This window comes from Coloeus monedula (genome assembly GCF_965178545.1).
Source record: "Coloeus monedula genome assembly, chromosome: 8".
Lineage (NCBI taxonomy): Eukaryota > Metazoa > Chordata > Aves > Passeriformes > Corvidae > Coloeus > Coloeus monedula.
The window spans coordinates 24,951,571-24,968,314 of record NC_138788.1 but is presented as its reverse complement, the minus strand read 5'-3'; the positions used below and the strand labels follow the sequence as shown (position 1 = coordinate 24,968,314).

Genomic DNA, 16,744 nt, shown 5'->3' with positions numbered 1-16,744 from the left:
CAATTAATGGGCAAGAGGGTAAATCATGCTTCTGCTGAGTCCCATAAAAGTCATGTGATTATATAGGGCCATTTTTAACTCTCACTACTTCCCTGCCTCTGGCATTTCTGCAGCTGTAATAATACTGGGTGTGGTGCAAGACTGTGTGAGAAGACAGGTTTCTGCTCAAACATCTTTCTGAGTATTTTCTGTTCTTATGGCAAAACGGATGTTGGAGAGACTTGCTGTAGGATCTGCCTTGAAAGTCTTACCTCTGAGATGCCAGGCCCTGCTTGGTGTTAAGTGAAATTGTCTGCAGCTCATTAACATCAAAGCATTTTCTCCACTGGTCTGGGCGGCTCAGTAGTAACCAGCAGATGGACCAGAGAACAGCTACACTCTCCACTAAGCTCTGCCTGCAAACAATTAACATCAAAGGGGAGCCACTGTGAAACGGGGAAAACAGTGCTCCAACTGCAGCAAGTCTCATGGCTCGTGGGAAATGGGGGAGTGCCAAAGCTGTGTCCCAGCTAGAGAGCTTGTGCTGAGATGTTTGCAGGAGCAAGTACAGGAGTGGCTGCTGGGGCATGCTGATGGTCCTGGCCAGGAAAATGGTGGATTCACTTTGGTTTGAACAAACCTCCCTGACGGTGTTGGTGGCAGCATGGTGCAAGCTCTGGTTTATCAAACTTGGTCCAGTCTAATTCTAGGATCAAGTCAGATCTGCCCATTGCTTCAGTAGGTTCATGATTGCTCACTTAGTTGTCACTCTCGATGAGACTCTTGAGGCCAGTCCCACCATTCTTCATACCCTTTTTCTCCATTTCCCTGAACACAAAAGTTTTAGCTTGTGATTCCAGATGCTGCTGCTCTTTTATAAAGTGGACCTTGGCCCTTTGTTTGCTCTTCCCCACAGGAGGCCTGTGGTATTAAACCATTTTTTAGATTACAGGACTGTTGCATTTCTCTAGCTCTCAAACAGTTTCTCCTGCTTTATGTACTGGATCTTCTGGTTCATGCTTTCCTCATCCTCTTCCTCCCTGTTTTGGTGGTGGGTAAGAAATCCAAACTGTTGGTATTTATCATGCTAACAGTCTGTAATTAGCCCTGTGGAGGGCAACATGTTATGGAAAATGAATGAATTTTTATATGGGTCCCAGTCAGGAATCAGAAACTTTATGGTAGGTTCAACACCAACACAGGGTAGAACCATGTGGCTGTCTCAAAGAGTTTGCTGTCTAAACATCAGTCTAAGAACAGAGGATTGCAAAAAAACCCCAAACTGGAACTCTCTAACAATTAGTGCTGGGAGTTCACCCACTGCTCTGGCTGCTGTGCAGACTGCAGACAGAAGTTACCTGCTGGAGTTTAAAGCATTCATGTTGCAATCCCTTTGTTTAGATTATCTGCCTTTCAGGGAATACATACTTCTGTGATTAGTACAGTGCCTAACAGACTTATGAACTCAGGCTCTAGTGAGACACATGTCTGGGCTTTGAGTCGAAAGAAGACTCCCCACTTCTGGATATGAAGACATGCAGACCCCAATGGCTCATCACATTAAAAAAGGGGTGGAACAAAGACCAGGATATCACCAGCAAATGGAATGAGATGCAGCTAAGGAGACCATTCCTGAGCAAGGGTGCCCAAAGAGCTTTCCCACTATTTGTGGCATAGAAATTCTCCATAGGTCATGCTTTCCTTTTTTTCACTGCTAATGGCATTCAAACCAGGACTGGGATTCCCTAAACCTGTCTGCTCTGCTCATGAAAACAAGCTACACCTTGCTGCCTTGCACGGAAGCTGCATCTTGAAATGGGCTTTTGCCTCTTGCTGCTCTGGTTGCTGTCTGCTATGGGAAGTTCCACCTTCTACAGTGAGAAATCATCCTCTGACTTCCTCTACGAGAGAATTAAGAGCCAATCAATAACGTGTTCTTATGCTACCATTGGCCTTCAGATAGCTCTGTCCACCTTTTCCCCACTGCAGCTTCCCTGGTAGATTGGCAGAGCAAGCACACTTTGGGTTTGCATTCCTTTTGCTGGGCTAGCCAAACTGAGCTGTACTGATCTCCTTTTGTAGGACAGGTTCATTGCTCTCCTACCTGCCTGCACTAAGAGACTCTTGGAATTCCCTTTGAACAGGACAGGTGGCTTACTGCAGCTGCAACAACACCCAAACAGCCAGCTCGAACTGTTCTTTCTCCACAGGAAATACCTTATCGGGGACATCCTAATGCAGCTGCATTTGACCAGCCAGCTATGCACAGCCAACTTTGAGCTCTACGCTTTTCTAACTCCCTAATCATGTGTGGCTGGGCAAGGTGAGGGTGATGGCTCTGGTGGTTAGGTTGGGGAAATACAGGCTCACAGATCTTAATCTCTGGCCTCATGGCAAGGTTTGGAGTAAGAGATTTCACTTTCCAATCTCATCCCCTGAGCTTGAAAGAAGCTGGTGCCAATGTTCCTGTCCTCCTGCACAAGCACCAGGCAGTGCCATGCCTTCTCTAGACTGTCAGTGCATTCCCTGCTTGCTGTCAGAACTGGTGTTACTGCATCACCAGTGCCCTTACAGCATCTGAGCTCACCTGGAGTGAAGGCCTTCTGCTTGTGGTGCAAGGCTGCAGCACAGGCGGTGGCTGAGTCACGGAGCTGTCAATGCGGGATCTCCCAGCCACTGCAGGCACGTGCCTTCCCTTTGCATCATGGCAAACAGACCTGGGGGTTTTAAAACTACACCGCGGAGCAGATGAGGAGGTTTCATCTCTTCCTGATGGAAAACTATGTGGCCCCTTCAGGGTTGGAATGTCCCCTCAAGGAGGGATTACAGCTCTGGGCACAGTGACCCCTCAGGAGTGGGGTGTCCCCTCAAGACACAGTGACCCCTCAGCGGTGGAACGTCCCCTCAGGACACAATGACCTCTCAGAACACGACGACCGCCCAGGGCGTTGCCCCTCCCTCACGACAGGCTCCGGAATTCCACAGCGCCCCCTAGCGGACCGGTGCAGCGGCGCCGCACGTGCGAGCCGCTGGCGGGCTGGTAGCGCATGCGCGGGGCGGGGCGGGCGCCGGGCGCGAGTGGGCGTGTCAGAGCGCGGCGCGCGCGGCCCTCCCTCCCTGCCCCCCGCCCCGCCGGCCGCCACCGCCCCCGCCCCGCCCCCGCCCAGAAGATGGCGAGCCCGTGCGGGCGGCAGCAGTGCTCCATCCAGAGGCGCGGCGTCCGCCACCAGCTCGATTCGTGGCGACACAAGCTCATTCACTGTGTAGGTGAGGGACGGCGGCGCGGCGGGGAGGCCGGGCCGGGCCCCGCGGCGGCGGGAGGCTCCGCCGGAGCGGGGGCCGTGAGGCGAGCGGCGCCGCGGCCTGCGGGCCCGCCCCGCTCCGCTCCCCCTCCCCGCCGGCCGCCGTGAGGCGCCGCGCCGGGCCGGGCCCCGCCCTGCGCCGGAGGGGGGGAGCCGGGAGGGGGGTCCTGCCCTGCCCTTTTGTGCGGCCCCTGTCAGCGCCGCGCCCGCTCCTCCCCGCTCGGCACGGCCCGGCCCGGCCGCGGCCCCTTCAAACTTGTTTACGGCGGGGCCGCGCCCGGCGGCGGGGAGCGGCCCGCCTGTCACTGCCCAGGGGCGAGCCCGGGCCGGCCCGCCTGCCCCCGGCCCGGCGAGGCGGGAGGGAGCGAGGCCGCGGAGCCGGCGGGAGGAGCGGCGGGGGAGGCGGAAAGTTGTGGATCGCGGTGCCGGATTGACGCCGTGAATCCGGAGCGGGGCCGCAGGGTTAAAAGGATGTGTGATTGCTCTTCTGTTCTCCCCCCCACCTCCTTTTTTTTTTTTTTTTCCCCCTCCTCCTCTCCTTTGCGCGTTTCTTGTTGGGTAGGCTCCATGCAGTCGAATGTTTGGGGTTTTGAAAAAGAAGTCCCTTTCATCTCGAGTAACTTTTTCCATTCAAAAATACAGATTTTGCCCTTTTCTCTTTCTCTAGTAGGAAATTGAGATCTTTTCTATGCGTCCCAACATTCACATAAACGTCAGCTCTAGGCCAGTAATTCAGTGTGTGTCTCCAAAGAAAAAAGGTTTGAGAACAGTAGACTGTGAACTTGCAAAGTAATCTTAAAAATCCCTGCCTAGAGCATTGGTATGTTTCATCTTGTTTGGCCTTCTGATTCTAATTGAGCACAAATCCTCGTTTTATTTTTAAATATGCAAATATGGCCATAATCTGCCAGTGGCTGCTCGGCATAGGTAATCTGTAGTAACAGTCACAGATTCACTTTAGTTCCTTGTGTGCAGAGTTAAACCTCTTATTGTCAGTTAGGTCAGCATCCCAGTTCATTATCAGGGATTTGAAACACCATTTTTGGTTACACCAGGATGTGTAACTGCTGCTGTGTATATTTTTGACTCCATCTAAATGTTTAATTTTCTGCAATATAAAAGTGTGCTCTAGATGCTTGTTAACTTCAGATTAATTCAAGCAATTAATTTATTTTATGCATAAAGCAATTGAAGGACAATATGTTACTGAGAAACTCACACTACATAAAAGTGTTGGGTTTTCTTTCCAACGAATAATTGCTATTTTTAGATTCAGTTTGCGGGATTTTATTTTGATTCTATCTCTGTTACATTCTATTCCACCTCTCATTGAACCAGATTTATTTTACTTCTATCTCCTTCTCTCAATTCCTCTTTCATCAAGCTGCTGGGGTTCAGCTGTTCTAGTTCTTTTTAAACTCCCTATTTGCAGCATGTCATCTTCCTCTCAGTCCCTGCTGCTCTAGCATTGGGTCCTTGAATCCTCCAGTGGAGCTGTCCTACTGCTTGGAGTTTAACTAGATAGCTGTGAGGAGTAAATTTGGAGGGAAAGAAAGAAAGAAAGAAGGAAAAAACCAAAAAAGAGTTTCAAAGCTGCTGTTGAAGATCTTTTGTTGGGGTGAAATGCAGGAATTGTCTCTATTCATTGTGCTGCTCTTTGGGAAAATTCTGGGTAGCTAGAGAAGTTTATGTCATCTACACACTCAAAGAAAACACTACGTTATTGAAGTTCTTAGCAACCCGAAGTGCTAAAACTTAAACCAAACACCCCACCTCCACCCCCATTAATACACACCCTGTTCCATTTCCCTAAAGCCATTTAAATTGCCAGCTTCTCGTGAAGTTGCTTTCTCCCCTTGTGCCCTCCATACTCTTCCTCATACCTAAATTTAATACGTTTTCTTCCTCCAGAAGATTTCCCTCTCTGAAAGTCCCTCTGTGTGTGTTTAACAAAAGATACTGTGAACACTGTTAAGCACAGAATTGTCTGGGGTTTTTGGGAGGTGAAGTACAAAACCATTTAAGAAAAATAAAGTCCAAAGTGTAACAGTGCTCTGTGACTTTTATCTTGATGGCACTATGTCGTAAATAGTTTCAGCTTCAAATTGATCAGCTTTATGAGGTTTCAGGATCTGCCCCGTTCCTAGTATGAATCTTGCGTAAATTGTTGGGTCATGTAAATGTGTTAATTGTTACCTTTTTTGTTTTCATATTTTTATAACATTATAAAAGGTTTATTGCACTAGCCCAGGATCTCCAGCTGAAGTTATGTTGTGAATCTTAACCCCTTGCTCTAAATATACTTGTCACCATTTTAAGTGAATTTTGACAATATTCCTCGAGATTTAGAAGTAGACTGTTAAACTATGTAATGTTCTGTTCACCTTGGCCGTTTGTAGAAATCTGTGAGAATTTTTTCCTGTAATAAACACTCTGCTTTCCACTATTTATGTATCAGTATGGGAAAATCTTTCATGTTACTTCAGAAATATTCATTCATATTTAGTTCCGAAAGTAAATGAGGCATGTGGGATTTTCTGTGTTAACATCTTTCCCTGAAAAGTCATTCTAATACCACACCATGTGGCATTCAGAAAAAGTATACCTGTGGTTTGAACTAGTGCATTTGGCAATAAAAATGGCTTGAGTAATTCACTTTCCTCTCTTGTTTCTTGGTTCTGCAGTCAGCTGCTCCTTTGGACTGTGGGTTCATGGCAATTTGTCAAACTAAGCTTGTGCTCTTAAGGGAGCAAAAACACAGAGGGTCTGACAGACCACCTGTCCAAAAGGAGCCGATTCAGGGGAGCTGTCCTAGCGGAAAACATCTTTCGGAGGGAGTAGAATAATTTTCTGCTGGTATAGTTCCCTGAACTGGCTGGCTGTCAGGTCAAGCAAATACCAGCACTCGCACAAGGAAATGTGAGAATGCAAAGCTGGTGGAAAGGAAAAGAGTGAGAACACAGCAGCAGAGATACAGATCAGCTTGAACTGTCACAGAGTTGCATCTTTGGTTGTCCCAGTGTGGCTTTTTGTGGGAGATAGATCAGTTCCCTGAGCTATCTGAAACCTCCCTTCACTGTCATGCATTTCATCCCCTTTTTGTGAGGAGGGGAGGTGGTGAGGCTGGTGGAGCTTAGGTCTGTGAGCAGTTTTGTTGATCAATGATGAAATTACGGCAGCAGCCTGTCATGGCCTGGATATGGAAGGAAGTGTGGAGAAGGGGTGTTTAAGCTTTCTTAGCAATGAGTTCTAATGGGACTGTGGAACCACAGTGCAGGGGTAGCTGGGACTGGCACCTGGATCTTGATGCCCTGGTAGGGCTTTATAGAGACACAGTGTGTCAGATGATAACTATTTGATGCTGACATTTGTTTTTTCTGTACCAATCTTGAGTGTTAACATCTTTTTCAGTGGTCAAAAGCAGATACCGAGAGACAAAGGCATGTGGTGATTTTAATTTTTTTTTTCTCTCTCCCAGCCTCTAATCGTCTTCTGTTCAGACACTTGCTGAGTTTGAAATGGTTGATGAGGTTGGATCTGCTAAGGAATGGGGAGTTTGAGGAAGGAAATAACCCACAGATCCCTGAAACCCTCCTGACACCTTTTATACAGGCAGTAATAGCATGGCAATGCTGTGTGGTCACTGGAGTAGTAGTGTGAGGTGATTGCATGCATTTCTTCTAGCTGGTGATGCTTGGCCCTTTGTTAAATATTAGCTGTACTCTTGGAGACTCCCTGACTGAATTATGGTCTGTATTGGAGGTGTGGGGGCAGGGAGGGAATGGTTCACTACTCTTCAGCAGTGATCCTAGTTTTGGGAGTAAGATGAGGATTTCAAGGGAAAATCTGTAACATTCTTATAAGATTTCCAATCATCTTGAGCTCTGCCAGTGTTTCATTGAAATGCTGCTTAGCTGTTGATTTTACTCTTATGCTGTCAAAATATGCTGAAATAATTGCCTTTTTTTTTTTTAAGTTATTGTTGCTGATGAAATACTGCAACCTAAGTACCTGATCTTTTTCTGTTTAGTTCATTGTATAGTGGTGGTCTTCTGTGACCTTGGATATTTAGGATTAAAGTGTGGATTCTGAGAAAGAAATATGATATATCAGGAAGTGTTAGAAGCTAATAATAATCAAGAGAAGGTGTATAGCAGTTGAATAATTCTGAAATCTTTATTACTTTTCTTATCTTGATTATGGCTCCTGTATAGCTCCAGCCTGTGTGTGATATGAATTTGCTGCTGCTTCTAAACAGTTAGCTGTGTTATCTTGTTTTGGAAGTAGGCTTGAGTCTCCAAGTGTTTAACGTAGTTCTAGTTCAAAGGTCAGATTGTGTTTCTTTGTTCCAAAATGAGAAAGCTTATTTGTAGCTGTGATGTTGATGAAAAATAAGAATAAAAAGCAAGTTAAAAGTTTAAATGTAGGGCTGTTCTATACTGGTATTTGTTTTAGATACACCCCCAGCCTTGTCCCCAGCAAATGTGTGAGTGGTACTGTTTGCCTTATCTCAACCTGCGTGCAACGTAGCTGCAGCTTGTGGCTTTTTTTATTAATATAAATCCATTGTACAGCAGTGTTACAGTATAGTAGCTGAAGGCTTGTTCAAGAAGATCTGTTCTATGCTCCAGCCTTTCTGCTTGTTGGCAGTATGAATAGAGGGAAGGAGAAATACCCTTTTATGATGAAGTTACGCCAGGAAAAAAATCTGAGGCAACTGTCATTAAAAATAAAAATCCTTAGTTGTAAGGAGTAAAGTTTACAGTTTGATATTTAGCTTTACTTTAAATGTGCATGGAAGGATGGTATGTGTCTGAAGAACAGTAGAAGTTGAACTGTGGGGGATGAATCTGTTCCAAATACCTCTTTGAATTCACTACAGATCACTGTGGATTTGCCCTTGTTTCCCTGCTTGCAAATGAAGAATAACTTCTCTCCTTTCAGGGACGATGTCAACCAATTAAAAGCATATTCAAAAAAAGTCTTGATAATCACTTTAAATTATACCATCTTGAGGTCTACTTCTGATGTCTATGACATGAAATTTCAGACTAGGCCTAATCATTTGGTTTGTTTCACTTTTCAACAAAAATGTATTTTAATTTGTGTGAGGTAAAAACGGTCATTGCAGGGTGGGAGGTTTCCTTCTTGGGATATGTTTGTCCTACAGGAACTATAGATGTTTGGACTTTTTAACGGAGAAATAATGACATTCAGAATTCATCCGCTCTAACGGAACTTCCAAAATTAATTACAGTAATCCATTCCAAGCATGTAGAAAATAGTAAAAATCCACCTAGATAAAATCTTTTTAGCATTTTTGTTGGGATGTATATATTACAGATTTACAGTTTCGTGGTACAGCACCATTTTAAAAAAGTACCTGAAGGACTGCTCCAAAATTTTAAGCCATTTCTTGATAGTTTGTGCCCTATGTTGATGGTAGGCCAAATACTGTTATGTATAGAAGTCCAATAACTGCACTTTAATTGAAAATGGGAGATAAAAAATCCCAATTTCCATGCTCAGTTGTCTAAATCATTATTGCGTGGTACTTTCATGACTCAACATTCTGCCATCTTAGGCTATCATACATCCAGGCAAGTATTGTCATGTGTCTTTATGGGGGTTTTGGGGTTTGTTTGGTTTTGGTTTTTGTTTGCTGTTTGTTTTTGTCTGAGAACTTGTGTTCTTCCATTGCTATTGTAAAACCACAAGAAGAATATTTCCTAGAAGTCAGTTGAGGCAAGGTTTGAGGAAAGACAGGCCTTTAATAGGGTTAAAGAAAATTAGCCCTGTAGTCTTACAGGTTGGGACAGAGCAAACACTACTGCAGTATTTTACTGACTTCCAATCCTCTGCTCATCCTTCTATGTGTATATGTTTTCAGTCTTAAGAGGATGAGGCTTTGGTTCTCAAAGGTTACTGGGATGGATATTTATATCTCTGAGAAATACACAGCTTTTGGGATTGTCTGAGGGCAGGGTTGGATGGGATGGGATAGGCTGAGCCAGTTTAGGGTCTGCCTCTGGCTAAGAGGGGTTGTTAGTGCTTATTTTTACTAAACTGACAGAAGTCTGCAAAACCAGCTAATCTTCTGGTGATGCGTAGTAACCTGAGTCATCCTAGCTGGGAATGAGATGATCAGGAGAGCTCATCTGAAACACTTGATGGGATCATATCTCTGGGGGGAAGGGAAGTGGGTAGAATAGCCTATTCCAAAGGCACAAAGTCTTCTAGTTTGTATCTTGTTTCTTGTAACCATGTTACAGACTATGGTTATGTTTGACAGTAGTGCTGTCTAAACTGGCTTAAATAGTCCCCTCTGTTCTAGCGCAGCTATGTGTGGCAGCTTGGTGAAACAGTTCCCTGACTAGACCTGACTGGAAAACTATTTTTTTAAATTTTTTTTTTTTTGCTACAACATGTGCAGAGGAAGAAGTGGCAGAGAATGAGGAGTTGAGACTATTCAGCTGGTATTGTAACACATGCAAAAATACATCTTTCACTGAGTAGGTGTTAATTTTTGTGTGCTTCATGTTCATTACAGAAGCAGGAAGATTGAAGCAATCTCCGGCTTCATGCTCCCTCCCTGATAATGAACTGTGGGCTTTGCTTTCCCAACCAGTTCCTCTATTAATAAGTTGCAGCTTTGTACCACCTCTCCCCAGTATCTCTGCAGGCCTCTGGGGTTTCTCATTTCTCTCTGACAAATCTATGTGGCCATTTTGGGAAATGAGAGCTTCAACTTCTTTCTTTTACTCTTGAAGAGTGCCTTACTGTTATTTCTCTGGATGTCTTTAAGTCAATTACCTTTTACCTCAGATTTAGTTCACCTTGTATGTTGTGTGTAGTACCACATGCTCTTTATGGTGAGTTGACAAAAAACTGAACTCTCAAAGCTAAGCAGGAGATTTGAGTTACGCATCAATACTGCTGACACATGAAAGAAGAAGTGGAGGTTATGGTTTTGCAACATTTCTGCAGGACACCACTTCCTCTGCAGTAAAATTGCTATTAGATGATGTCTCCATCTGTTTTTTCCACTCTTCTTACAGAGAAGAGGAAAGATGGTACTCCTCTTACATTTTCTAGGAGGGGTGGCAAAGTGGCTGCACAGGGAAGACTTGCCGGAAGACAAAGGATGTTCCTTATGCCCTGAGGACCACGATATTTTATGGGAGGGAGTAGAGGGGGAGAAAAGAGGACTGGACAAGAGCCTAGTATTCATTAACAAAGGAAGCTTTCAGAAGCTGAATCCAGCAGTGTGGAAAGACATCAGAGGCCACCAGTCCTAACTCTTGAGCTGAGTTTACTAATGAAAACTTTTCTGGTTGTCTTTGAATGTTTTATGCATACAGTTATAGTACAGGTGTTTCAGTGTGTAACTGGGGAGATGAGTCCATTGGATGTCCTTTGCCCTCTGCTGCTGCAGGGGTGGTGGTCATTTTGAAAATAGAGTAACTGCCAAAATAGGAAGAGGAACAGGTAGTCAAGAGTCAGAGTTCTTCATTTCTTTATTTGTTTTTTTGTTAGTTGCCCTAACAAAAGGATGTGAAAGCTTCACCCCACAGCCTGTAATTCCCCACTCTTAAAACTTCAAGGTCAGTTCTTAGTCCTGAGGCTCCTTACTCTGTGCTCCTGTACATGTCGTGGTGTCTGTAATGAGTCTGTAGCAATGCGCTGTTTGGCTCCTTTTGCTGCTGTGTTTATGTGACAGGAGGCAGCTTGCTGTTACCTGTGTAATAAACTTTTGAGTTCAGCCTGCAGTTTTGCAGAGACAGGCTAGTTCTGCAGCTGTTAAACTTTCCACAGCAGTTCAGATGCACAGAGCTCTTTGGTGGTCTGCCTATACTTGCTGTGCAGACTAACATGCAGGTCAGTTTTGAAACTTTGTCACAGATTAGTCAGAGTAATGGAGTAACGTGCTTGTGCACTTCAGATGGGGAGTCTTGTGATCAGAAGAGTCCTCACAGCCTGTGCCTTGTGTCCTGTAGTCTTGGGCTCCTGGAGAAATGTTTTTATATATTGGAATGCAGAAAATGGATTTGCTTTGGTTTAAACAGCAACCTGGCTTACTTCTTGCCTTCTTTGGCAGTTATTTTGTTCTCATTGTGAACAAGTTGAAGATAAGCTAGTGTTACAGCAGACCTTTGTCTCAAGTTTGGTCATCTCCTGGGTTAAGATTTGTCATTGTGGCAAAAATGATGAGAGCTGCTTTCTAGGTGGTGCTTTATCGTGGTCTTTAGATGCGTTTCTGAAAACATGCTGTTGTATCCTTTGCCTAAAGAAAATTTTTGCAGGAGTGGATGCTTAACTTCCATTTTGCTCTGCAAAAGCAAGAGAATAAGAAAGCATGGAGGTAATTTCCTTTTCTGATCTAAACAAACTTAAAAGCAATCTTCTTAAAGCAGTGATTCCATTTACATCCTTCAGAATAGGAGGAGCATTGCTACCTTATCCCTAGCTTTCTCTCCTGTTTTAAAGTCATTAGTGAAACTTAAGTTTCTGTGATACCAGAATGTCTCCTCTGGGGTTTCTCTCAAGGGTCTTACTTTTATCTTATGAAGAAAAAAGCCATCTGACAGTGTTCACTTCCAAACGAGCAGTGAAAAAACCTCTAAAAAAAAACTACTGCACTTTTATGTCAGTGATCATTTCTTGATCTAACTGTCCTCTTTGCTAAATAAGAGGAGTGTCCCTTGCTGGTTTTAAATGTCCTTTGGAAAAGTTGTGCTCTTATTCAACTGGAAATGGAAAGTTTCAGTGACCTTAGTGGTTATTCTTTATATGCATGTTGTACTTTACTATCTTTCAAAATATTACAAGATTGAGAAAAGGATGAAGATGTGTGAGGGGAAAAACTAAATGTAAAATATTAGTTATGTGGCGGTTTAGATGGATATCCGTACTTCAGAATGTGTTGTGTAAGACAAGTGCTCTGAGTTTTTGTCAAAATGGAGTGTCAAAGTCTCTTGGAGGGGGGAACGGTAGTTTTTTTCCCTGAAATATTTCTCATGAATGTTTAGCTTATTCGAACTTATACTTGGTGGGCAAAATTGTATCAAGTATAACTGGATATATAACAAAATTGTATCAAGTATAAATTTGGTATTTCTGGTTAAATGCCTAACTACTGCCCACACATTTCTCTTGGTTTTTTTATACTTTCCTCTCATCCTTGTCAATCCTGTGCATTCATACAAAATAAGAAAAATGTAATCATCTGGAACTGTATGGTAAGATGCTATGAGAACCTTGTTCTTTTATCTCACAGGAGTATTTTTTTAAACTCTTTACAAAATCTAGTGCCTTGGTCTTCCCTCTGCAGTTTTCCTTGAGACATGTGCAGTCATTTGGGAATGAATGGTTTTAGTGCTCAGTTGAGATAGGCCATGCAGATGCTGCATTTATTTCTTGAACAAGCCTACACCATTGAGAGAAGAACTGTGTTTTGCCAGAGCTCTCTTAAATCAGTGTTTTTCAACCTGAAGTTGGCAAGAAGCAACTGTGGAAAAACAAGACTATTGCCAATGGTTTAAATTGTGTGGGGTTTTTATGCTTTTCAGGATTCCACAGTTTGAAAATTACTGCTCTAAATGATTTGTAAATGAGGGCTATTTTTCCTTTCCAAAGTGGCTGTAGGTGCTAAGGAGTATGAGCTGATATTTAGTGATCCATTAGATTAGGATTGATTTTTAACTTTCCTTCCTCTTCTCATACTTTTCTATTTAAAAGTGTATTTTATCTAAAAATGGATATCATGGAGGATACTAAGCCTGGAAAACTTCATCTTGAAGGCTGACTTCTGAAAAAATGTTAGAGTGCTGTTAAGTAGGTCTGTTTACAGAACTGCACTCCCTGTATGTAGAGCTTCTGTATTTTCCCTTCCAAGAACCTTGCTATGAAGGCTAAACTCCTGCTAGTTTGTGTTAGATGTAAAGATTTCATTGCATTCCTACCTTACATGGTTGTGAAAGGAACTTTAAATATGCAGGCTCGAGCATAAACTGACGTAGTCTCCGTGTGGTACATTGGCAGATGCCCTGAAACAACAGGTAAACCACCTTTCAGGTCGCAAGAGGGCATGGATTTATTTATTTTAATGACTAGAAGGCATTTGAAGTATGGGATGGATGCTAAGCTGTTTGGTAATCCCTTGGTGCACTGCTGTTCTGGGTGTCAAAACCCAAATAGTCTCCATCCTGGCCACTGTCCTCCTGACTCTTTTTTGCTAGAACCATAGCTGAGGTCACAGTTTGAGCATACTAACAGTAAATTGAGTAGAGTTCAGAGGTTACTCTGCTCAACAAGTTACTCAGTTTAAAATTAGATTAAAATTTGACTTCATAAGTTAAAGATGTTGCAGAACTGTAGTTGACTTTGCCATGGAGGCTGCTCTCCTTGCCTGTGACAGATTGGTTCTTGTTCCTAAATCATCTGTTTGCCTGTGACTAATGTTGAATTTGTATCTTTCTGCTGCTTGTAGTTTGAAGTGAATTCTGTGCTCCAAATAAGAACAGCAGATAGGGCTTTATTTTCTCAACTCCTTGTAGGCCAAGGACTGCTCCTGGCCGTAGGATAGGAAATGCCTTACGCAGCTTGGTATATAATGGGAGATGCTTGAGAGGAAGGCATGTATTGAGAAGTCGATCACAGCTGCTTTGGTCTATACTTACTGGCATGGTGATGAACTTTAGCAGCTAAATGCGCTTGTGATGACACCTCACAAACTTTAGAAAGTAAGCAGTTATTTTTAGGATTAAAACTACTAAACCTACTTAAAAAAAAGTCTATGCAAAAACACTTTTTCCCAGGAAATCGGCACCTTCTGCTTATCATGTTTGTGGGCATTTCAGCATCACAACCCTATATCCTTCTTGATGTTCCTTCTTGTCTGTCTTTCTGTTGTCTGAAAGTTGGAGGGCTTTCCACTGCTGTAAGGGAAGTAGAATAGTTCTTTCATATTCAGTTAGGAGAAGGAGATAAGCAATCCTCTGATCTCACCTTTCAGGCAGATGGATCTTTGCTCTCAGCATGCCATGGTGCTGCCTAGGGGGGTCTTCATGGTTCTGCTGGTTAGCAGCACACAGAGCTAATTTCTGTGTTGCTTTGTACTAGCAGACTTGAAGGGTTAAGAGTGTTAAATTACTGTGTGGTTTTGAAATTCTGTTGGTGGTGTCAAAAATTTCTTTATTAAATAAATAAATAATGCTCTGAACACTGGTTTGCTGCCCCATAGTTTTGCCAGTGTAGCTGTATTTGATCTGGTTTTAAGCTGGGTCATGAAGTCAAGGTTTAATAAGCCTTGACTGTAATGAGGAGTCACAGGTTAGTCTGAGCAGAGACTGTGGGACCTTAGCTGTGAGTGGGCCAGAACAAGAGCCATGGATGTGGGTGTGTGGAGGAATCCCTGTGAGGGGTGTCCTTGCCTCTGAGGTAGGAGCCATCTGTTCTCAATGGCTGTGAAAGGACACCAGTGCCTGCTGGAGCACCTTGTGGTTGTGTGTGACAAGTGAGGCTCTCCTGAGGACTAATTCCTGCTTTCTGTCAGCGTGGCAGCCAGCGTGCAAATGTGCTTTGGCTGTTAGTGCAATAACTGCCTCACCCTCTGCTGTCAGTCCACACTCATGTGGGGCTGGGGTCTAAAGCAGCATGAGTCAGGTGGTCTTAGGAAATTGATCATCTTGTTTCAGATGACCTCACAGAAGGTCATAAGCTTACAGTTGTTTTCAAAATGACATGTAAAATACTTGGTTGTGGGCTTTCAAACTCCTTGGTAAGGCATTCTTTAACCCAGGTGGCTCCTCCCTGTTAGTTCCTTTTGAGGGGAGGTAGAAATGAAAATTAACTAACAGGACATCATAGCCTTGAAATATCCCAAGAGTTCTTCTTCTTGGAACCTGTGAAGGAAAATGAATATCTCTTCAAAACTAGGTCTCTTGAAAATCCAGATGTGGCATAAATGAGGGTCAAACTTCACAAAGAATGCATTTAGAAAAGGAAATGATGAGCTTTAATAGCAGTATAAAGACTGAACTCTTCCAAATACATCTTAAAGCATTTTTGGGGAATGGGCAAAATGTTTCCCACGTTAGAAAAAAAAAACCAGTTTCAGGTAACTAACTACCTGATCTTCCCATCAATGAGAAAAGTGTATTCTTTTGAAGCCTTTGCCTATTAGTGTTCTAATGTAAAACTTGAGGGGACAGTGTTTGGGGAGGCACTGGTGGGAGAAGGCAGGCAGGTTCTGGTGGGGTTTTTTTTGGTTTTTTGTTTGTTTGTGGTTTGGGGTTTTTTTGTTTGGTTTTGGGTTTGGTGTTGTTGTTTTAAGCTTAAAAAGTCAAATAGAAGTCACCATGAAAAAGCTATTCTAAAAACATACTGTTTTCAGTTAAAGAGTTAAAGGTTAGGACAGCTTAGAGATGTGCCTAGCTAGGTTCTCTGAACCTTTTTTTTAAGGAAAGTAACAGAAAATGGTTCTCAAGAATATCTAATAAAATTACTGTTGGCTTTTGAGCCATGAGTTATTCTTTGTCCAGAATTAAGTTAAACATTATGCTATTTTTTTAAACTGTATTGCATCACATTAAGCAAGTTTCTAGAGGGCCAGATTTCTGAAAAGGCATGAAATTATTCTCTTTGCAATAGCGCTGTTTTGGTGAAAAACATTGAAATGTATTGATTATAGTTTATATACCCTAAAAGTGATGTTTAGTGTGGGTAGAAGATGCTATAGGAAACATTAAGTAGACTTTTTTTCCTTTTTGAAATAGAGGAGGTTATACTAGAGCAACTGTAATAAAGCATTTCACCCTGATTTTGAAGAAACTGCAAGTCCACATTACAGACCTTGTCAAACTGCAACTTTGTATTACATTTAGAGTGGGTACAGGTTTGGGCAGTAACTCTTACAGTAATTTCTGAGAAATCACAATTGTATGTCTTTTAACCTAAATGAGCAGTATGGGAGGCTATAGTTGTTTAATGCTGACGAATATATAAGATTATTCAGGAAAGATTTTGGTTCCACCACAGGTAAATAGAATACATGTCCAAGGGATGCATAGCAGTAAAAGTGAATTTCCTTATAAAAACACAGTTCATGGTTGCACAGCAGTTTTGACTCTCACACAGATCTAAAATGCTGCAGGAAGAGGGTGATCTTACCACCCCCTCTGTGCCACTGCCCTCACTTTGTGTAAATGCATGCTGGGTTGGATCAGGAGACTGATCCCTGAACCATCTTGTCATGTTACTGTGCAAATGCAAGATGAGTGAGCATCTGGGGGGATGGGGAGGATGAGTGGGATCAGCTCTTTCAGTGGAGAGGTGGATTTATCATGGATTAAAGTGCCAGGTGATCAGTAATCATAGCTTCAAAACATTGAAGATATGCTGCAGAATGAACTTGCCTGTTACAGTAACCTTCAGTTTGCAGTAATCTGTCTTCTAGTGACTTG

At 43.1% G+C, this 16,744-nt stretch overlaps 1 protein-coding gene across 2 annotated transcripts in view; it reads left to right on the top strand.

Annotated features, from left to right (window-relative positions):
• Positions 1-3,149: 3,149 nt before the first annotated feature.
• The window catches only part of LOC309575720 (ligand-dependent corepressor), a gene marked incomplete at its 5' end in the record, with an annotated part of 57,312 nt that continues 43,717 nt past the window's right edge, over positions 3,150-16,744 (top strand). The window contains one exon of one of the 2 annotated variants that reach the window (XM_082286484.1): positions 3,150-3,246. In XM_082286484.1, the coding sequence (XP_082142610.1) occupies positions 3,150-3,246 (97 nt within the window). The remainder of the gene's footprint in view (positions 3,247-16,744) is intronic. The other variant, XM_082286485.1, reaches the window with a different exon arrangement.